The sequence below is a fragment of the Echeneis naucrates genome, chromosome 21, assembly GCF_900963305.1.
Source record: "Echeneis naucrates chromosome 21, fEcheNa1.1, whole genome shotgun sequence".
NCBI classification, from domain to species: Eukaryota; Metazoa; Chordata; class Actinopteri; order Carangiformes; family Echeneidae; genus Echeneis; species Echeneis naucrates.
Genome location: NC_042531.1, coordinates 16,795,609 through 16,803,881, shown reverse-complemented (window position 1 = coordinate 16,803,881; position 8,273 = coordinate 16,795,609). Strand labels below are relative to the sequence as shown.

General features: G+C 40.8%; 1 protein-coding gene across 1 annotated transcript in view; it reads right to left on the bottom strand.

Moving 5' to 3' along the window:
* Positions 1–2,678: 2,678 nt before the first annotated feature.
* The window catches only part of pth2ra (parathyroid hormone 2 receptor a), a gene marked incomplete at its 5' end in the record, with an annotated part of 29,552 nt that continues 23,957 nt past the window's right edge, over positions 2,679–8,273 (bottom strand). The window contains 3 exon segments of the mRNA XM_029530853.1: positions 2,679–3,065; positions 3,887–3,928; positions 6,791–6,929. Of these exon segments, the coding sequence (XP_029386713.1) occupies positions 2,679–3,065; positions 3,887–3,928; positions 6,791–6,929 (568 nt within the window).

Here is an 8,273-nt window from a genome sequence, read left to right as displayed (position 1 = left end):
GGCAGAACCAGGCTCGGGGGGCGGCCATCTGCCTCAACCAGTTGGGTTGAGAGTGGGAGAGAGACAGAGAGAGAAACACACAAGGGGGGGCAAAGTCCAATTAACCTCTCCTCTGAGACGCTCAACTATGACAAACCACAAAGTGGATTATATCATCGAAATGAAGTTGGTTGGGTTGAGATAGGGAGAGAGACATAGGGAGTAACACAAGGGGGTGGGGGGCGCAAACTTGGGTCGAGTAGGGAGAGATGAGAGCAGGAGAAGGGGATATTCAATACAGGTGTTCATAGAAATATGGGAGCAGCAGGCGTTGTGATGATTCACCACCTGCAGGATCAGGACAAGGAGAGAGAGGAGAGGAACTGGGAGAGACAGAGACTTCAGGAAAACATGGTTAATAAATACAGTACACATGCTTAGAACTGGGAGCAAAAGGGATTTCGTAGAAGAATGGTTATTGATATGTCGGCACATGCAGGAGGGAAGGAGAGAGAGTGAGGTGCTCAGTGCTTCCCCCAGCAGTCTAAGCCTACAGCAGCATAGCTAAAGACTCAATGAACTTTTTAACTATCAAATCAAATCAGTATAAGCTCTGTCATACAGAAAGGTTTTAAGCCTGGTCTTGAAAATTGCCATGAGCCCTTTGTGAAAACTGGGGGCGCTACAGTATCAATGTAATGACAAGCAATTTCTCCAAAGCAGAATATGATTAGGGTGACTTTTGAAGACTAGAAAATAAATCACATAGACTAAAGCCCCCGTGGCACTCAATATTTCCCTGGAATTTTCCAGTTTCAATTACTGTGCTCATCTCAAGCAGCTTTACACCCACAACCCCATAGAAGTGCAAATAAAATGAAGCATTGTGGTTTCACAAGTGGCTTTTGGTGACCACATCGGCTCACATTGTGACTGGACACAGCTGGTTGGCAGGAGTGCAGCAACAGTTTCATTAAACCACACGCAGAAATACAGAGGCAACATAACAGAGTTTAAAACCATTGCCTGCTCAACAGCAGTATATAATTTCATGATGGGCACAATAGAACAGGCGACAAAATGGGAAAGCAAATGCAATGTGTCATTCCCTTTGTTTTTGGTTTTAGTTTTGACAGAAACTTTTTCACACTTGACACTACAGCCATTGTGATTATTTTAATGTCGGGCCAAGCTTAAAAACAGGTTTTGTCACTTTGAAGGGCACATGACGTCCCAGCTAGAATATATTCGCAAAGACACTTGTTGAAAATATTAAACATTTATTAGCAGTTAACAGCGAGGAGGGAGAAAAAAGAAAGATGAATGAAGAAGCATATATCAGAGTAGGTAAAACAACAAGCTACAGTTTAAAAGGAGTCTTTTCCAGTCTGATTTTGTAAAGGCTCTGCAAGAGCAGGAGAGGCAAAGGAATAGATTATTTTTTTATAACAAGCACTGTGTCAAATTCACTGACAAACATGCACAAAGCGGACATACAGTAAAACCATTTACAGTCCTCCAAATGCAACCCCTGACAGTAAACACAATAACGGATCATCAAAAATAGAAACTCTCATGATTTCAATGCTGTTTTAATGAGCTATTTAAAAAATTGGATATTAGAAATGGCAGCAGTTCAAGGTAGTACATTTAAAATAAATAAATAAATAAATTCTGCGTGTGTGTGTGTGTTCTCTGGAGAAATGAACATCATTTCATCTTGATCTGACAAAAGTCAAAAAGTTGCTTTATTCCAACAGGCGATGTTTCTCTTCACAAAATACATGAATCGTCATAATGTGATCTTACAACTGACAAGCATGCACATTACATCAGTTTTTCAACAAACTAAAAAAAAAAGGATTTATCTTTCATTTCCAGGATGTATTCTCCTCTTACACAGATGACAGACACTTTTGATGAGATTAAACCAACAAGAGAACTAGAAACTTCAGAAAAAGGCCAACATCACTGTTTTCATTTTAACATGTGAGTCAATGAGGATCGACTTTCTTTTGGAGACAGCCCATTTCCACAGTAGCTGAATTTCCCAGCCTCAGATTTTCAGCCCAGTGGATGCTGGTCAACAGAGGGCTCGATGGTGCTGCGCTCCTCCCTGAGGAAAGCACGTGTTTCTGTTTAGTCAGTAATTTGAGTTCTTTTTAAAATACAAATTACAGACATGTAGCCATTTCCCAGCTCTGTGTCATTTCTAATCCTGTGAAGGTGATATAGACGGAGAACAAGCTAACATCTCTGCAGCTGAATTTGTGATAAAATGATTTATTTATTTCATTATTCATCTTTTTTTTTCAGCTCAGTGGGCTGCATTTTCTCTTCAGAACTTTAGTTTGGACTTGACACCCCTACCTTCTACAAATTTTGCATCATACAAACACTTAGCCCCAAATAAGGCAGCACTACGTTTCAGTGCCTGCATCTATGTATTTTTCCTTCGGTTGCTGCTAACTGGCCTTCCAATTTTCTAACACATTCATAATGCATTTGTTTGTATTTTAATTTCTTATTCTTGGAGTGGGCCATGACTTTTTTCGATGTTTTGTGTGCAGTTCAACATTTTATTTACTTTAGCTTTCCTCTTCAGAATTTGAATTGCGTGAAGCTGTGGTGGGTTGACACAGTTCCATCCACAAAACAGTCCCTTACTCTCCCAAGCCTTCATTGGCATTAGACAGCTGCTACAGTGTCTCCTCCTCATCCTCAGCTGTTGCATTTATATTTAGAACAGTCAGATTTTCCTTCAGTGAGATATCGTCTACTTGCTTGGGTCCGCTGTCCTCCGGTTCTTCAGGTATGGATGGGTCTGAGTTACTGATGACATAACCTGGAAGAGTGGCGTGCATGACAATCACAGGGGGGGCCGTGCTCTGGTAAGCCCGACTTGAAACAAGAGTGGTTGAGCGGGTGGAGGGCCCAGCCCCAGCCAGGTGGGACTGACTGCTGGTGCTGTTGTTGTTCATGCCGACAACCACTGAACCGTAACGGTAGCGGCCACAAACCACTGGGCCCTCCCACTCAAAGGCCAGGTTCCAGCGTGTCCATGTTTTCTTTATCTCTGTCTGGACCTGCAAGGATGGGAATCACAAAATAATATTATGTTTATATTTTCACACAGCAAAATAGGTGTCTAAGTTATCATGATTTGGTGTTGCACTGTAATTTTAGAGTGTTGATGGTTTACAATCAATCCCAAATATAATTTAATATAAAGTAAATGCAAAAAATTGTTTGTGTTTATTTTTTGTTTTTTGTTTTTTTTTTTTTTTGAGAAAAACTGTGGAAAATTGTGGAAAAAACATCATGACTTTATGGTAATCTTTGAAAGCATCACATTCTCTATCAATCTCAGGGAGGAAAGTCTCAACTCGCCTAAGCTTATTTTCTGGATCATAATCAAACTGCATTGGCTCAGAGAATAAAACAAGCCTGGAAAACAGTTTAATGCTGCACGCAGCTACAGAGTAAGGTGTTGATTGTAAGACCTCACAAATAATCAGTCATTTTATTCAGTGGTAGTAACAAAGTGATGCACCACAGAGCTCCAACTCAACACACAAAAAAGGATTTGACAACTTTTGAGCTTTGAGAACAGATTGTTCTGCCGCGGAACAGAGTGCTCCGCAGGATTCAGAAAAATAGCAAAACTTCAGATTGCCTGTTAAAAACTAACTTATCAGCTATTAGAGGAATGAAGAGAGAGCGTGAACAATTCCATGGTAGCACTTTCTATTACATTTGAGATGGTAAAAAATTTGGTGGAAAATTTACAAATATGTCAGCTGCATCATGTTTTAACTTCAAGAATCAGACCCTTCATTGTGTGTATATTTGCTTTAGTTTTGTAGCGTTTGAGTTCCTTCTGTGTGATGCAATAGAAAAAACTGACCTCTCCGTTGCAGTAGCAATAGATGATAGACACAAAGAAACCCTGGAAAACAAGGTTGACTCAGATAAGCTCAGATCACAGCAAAATTCAAATGTACAAAAGGCATCAGATGACAGCCATGGTTTATAAAATATCATTTGTATCTGAAATACAACACTAATACTGTCTTCCATTAAATAAAGATGATGAGGAGGTTTCAATACCAAATCAAAAGTTCAAATTTTACACCCAATATTCCTACGACGGGAACAGGGAAGATACTACTACAGCATACTGTAACAGTGATAGGCATAAAGAGGGAATTATTTGATATAAAGCAATAATATAGGAGGTGGTTGTGATAGTCGCAACCATATCAAACCAGGGAAACCTTTTTGTCGATAGATAATAGATAATGATGCTAGATGTCTAGTTCACGTAGATTAAGCCATTTGGATTTCGTAAGATGTCAGATCAATCTACGACTTCTACAAGGATTGGAGAAAACTGCAATTACTGATTCTTCCTGCCATACATTCATTTGTTTCTTTCACAAATGCCACAGAGAAAATTTGATGAGATGATTTTAGCACCTGGACACTTTCCACTCCTTTATGCCTTTCCTCCATTCCGAAATTTCTTGCACAGAACATCTTCATCAGAGCAGTAATATATAACCATTGTTCAATAACCTTTTTACAAAATCTGTCGAGGTTTTGCAGATGATGAAAAATGTCTAATAAATGACCTAACAGACTGATGAATAGAGCTCTTCTGTTCTTCCTGCTTTGCCAGCATCCATTATAGTACATGAGTTTTGAGTAGTGAAAGTATAATTTCAATATTTTTCACAGATGTTGGGGCTTCAGACAGTGAGTGATAGAAATTTTATTGTCTTTCTGGTGACTGACACTGCGGTGACTCCTGTTTTTGGCTTTCATTGGCATAGAGCCCTCTCACAAAAGACCCATGTGGACTTTGTATGATGTGCTTGTGGAATGGGTAAATTCAATTCTTCTCAGATGATTACACATGTGACGCGCATCTTACTCGCCGGAATCTGCCTCTTCAATAACTATGATCAGCACAGTGGCATCGCGGTTAGTGGCTACAACAAGTAGGTCGCAGGTCCCGTTCCCGTTCTGGGGCCTTTTTGTGGAGTTTGCATGTTCTCCCTGTGTGGGTTTCCTCCCACCATCCAAAGACATCATGTTTGGATTAACTCTACTCTGACTCTAAGTTGTCTGTGGGTGTGAGTGGTTGTTGGTCTCTGTCTGTCTCTGTGTGTGGGCCCTGTGATGGACTGGTGACCTGTCCAAGGTGAGCTGGGGTTGGCTCCAGCACTCCCAGCAACCCAGCAACAGATAAGCAGTAGAAGATAATAGAATGACAGAGTTTTGGACAAAACAAACATGATGCCTTTATGCATCTATGGAGACAATTATTCCATGAGAGAAAAGGGGGAGGTGCGGACACGCCTGACAGCCAGCAGCAGCTTCTGGGGAATCTTTCCCGCTTTTTTTTTTTTTTTTTGTGGGGGGGGTTTCTTCTCAACCTGATTTAGAGTGTTGGGTTTTTTCATTTTTCTTTTGATAGGAAGGGGGATGAGTTGGCATGGCTGGCCCAGTAACTTTTCATCTATTGTTCTCTCTGGCTGGGATGTCCATCTCCTTATCAGTTGTTTTTCTTTACCCTTTAAGTATGACCGATTTGTAAAGTAAAGTAAAACTAATGTTTTTTGTTAAACTAGGGGTCTTGACATCCTTGTCATGATTTGGTCCCTTGGTCTCAGTCGAGATGGAAGGATGCTTCCAGTGTTAAAGGATCACTGAGCGCACTGAAAACACGACATATTAATGCCTGTTGATCAAAGCAGCATTTGCTGCCACAAATGAACAGTTGCCAGGACAAATATTCTCATTAGGTGAATAGAAATGTAATCCGGGGGAACTAAATTGCCTGCAAATGAATTTGCACACATAAAATAGTTATACTTGTGATGGGTGTGTCTACTGCGGGACACCATAATGCCCTTTCATTTTATGTTAATTTGCCTTTACGCCACATCCCATCTCTCCATCAATAAACCTTCCAGCTGTTCATGCAAAAGATGATTACATATTCTGAATTAATCTAAGCACTGTCACAGCTAATCTATGTAGCACAGCATCTGTGTACACTGGTTTTCTTTTTCAATAGCTGACACATTATCTCCCATCTCAGTACACAATTTTAATATACAAATGGTTGGCAGAACATTAGAGCAATTTAAAGTTGATCCAAACTTCTAAAACTGATTATCAGCCAGAAAAGGGGTCAATTTAGATTTAATACTATCTACACTAAGTGGACAGTGGCCTTTTTCAAAGAAGCCCAGACTGAAAAATAATTAGAGATAACTAACTGGTGAGGCATCTACCTGAAATGAGCATTAGTGACACAGTATGCTTAACTATTCATGGCTGAGCTTCTGTAGTAGAATTTTATTGGCCCTTCAATTTTAATTTCCACATGTCAAGCCCTTCCACATACACGCATTGCATTTGAATTTCTATTATAAACCTAGACCAGGCTGAAATATGGAATGAATCAATTTCCTTACCAAAATGCTTCACTGAACAATGCAGTCTTGATTTGTGTGTCTTTTACAAGTCACAATGAGACAACACAAAGCAGTACATAATGCAGCCATGTGATGTGAATTATGTTGTGAGTGCATTAATAAAACAAAGCTTGTTGATGTGTGTGGAGTTAGTGGGTGAGATACTATCTATGAGTTATTCATTTGTTCAAGCCCACACGAATCTGCCAAAACAGTACAAAGGTGTAAGTCTAATGAGCTAATTTAATGTATGAGTTAAATTAAATAAAACGACGTTATGCAAAGAGGTAATGTCACATGACTGAGATGGAGATAGGACGTACCTGAAATGAGTTTAAGAACAGTTCACAGTACAAGCGGACCTCCCAGCTCGGCCCCTCAAAGGTATGCGGCATCCCCACAAAGATGATGTAGTGTATGCCAAACACAAGCACAAGGACAAGGGTGGACTTTGCCAGTTTCCTGTGGAAACACACACACACAAATATAGAGCTGAACTGCATCTGTGATTATAGTAAATTAGAACGGATATATTAGATATTCCATTGTTAGTCTTCATTTGTTGCCCTCCCACTTCATCTATTAATCTACTAATTATTTGGTCAGTGCAATTCTACCAATGTCTCTATAGACAGTGTGCACAGCGAGATGCTGCTTTAGTATTTTCTGGAGTGCAGAGGGATCACAGCAATGGCAGGGGGTGGCTAATTGTAATGAATTATTTACTTTGTCATTCATTTTCTTTAATTTCTTTGGAGGAAAAAATAGGATGAAGCGATATGAGACATATCATCGAGATAACGCTCAAATAATACAAAAGGACAACCAACAGAATCTAAAGGTTTTGCTAACTTGGTTTCAACAAAAGGGTCAGCAAGTGTGCCAAGAGTTCTTTTTTTTTTTTTTTTTTTGTTTTGTACAGCTCAGACCCAACATTTAAATGTGCCCTTCTCAACCATTGTCACAATATATAATACAGAAAATGAATAGTTACTATATTCTATGCTACAATGTGTGTTTTTCATAAAGGAGTGAGTATTCACTAAATCACTTAAGTAAAAGAAAATAAGCTGTTGTCATGAGCAATTGCTCAGCACTGATTCAGCTGACGTTGTTTCCGGGGCAGCACCTCCACAGCCAGCAGCTGTCCATGTCATCACCGGTCCGACTGGGGAGGGGGCCGGAGAAAACCACAGTGTCCGACATCATTTTAGCAAAAGTACACACCGATGACTGGCGAAGTCAGGTGTCGTTACTGCCGACGTGAATAACAATATTAGCATATTTTAGCCAGCAGCAGTTTCAGATAAGACTGGATGTCCCTGCTCCGGCCCCCGGGATACACTTCACTATGGCCGCCGGTGTCGCTGACTTCACGTTCCTCAGAATAGAATCACCTTCACTAGAGTCGGCTTTTCAGCGGGTGTGTCGCTGAGAGGGGAGAACCTGTTGGAAACGTGAACTGGTCGGTGGTGAACCGGGGGCTGCTGCCTACGACTATGCCTCTTGTCTCGGACAGTCACCCAGCCGCCCTGACTAGATCCCGGCTGCTCGGGAGCCACTGGGGGGGAGGAAACTATCTTAGCTGCCGTATGAACTCGTCTAGGTCGGCCCGCACCGGCTACAGGACGAAGGCTAGCTACACTAGCATAGGTTTAATTTAGCATAGTTTGGGCTAGCTAAAGTGCGGAGCCGTGATTCCAACTCATTAATTTTCGCCTCCATTTCTACCATCATCCTGCATCTATGACAAGAGGTGCCATTATAAAAGGAGGCAGAAGAATAACTACACATGAGGCACAGAGA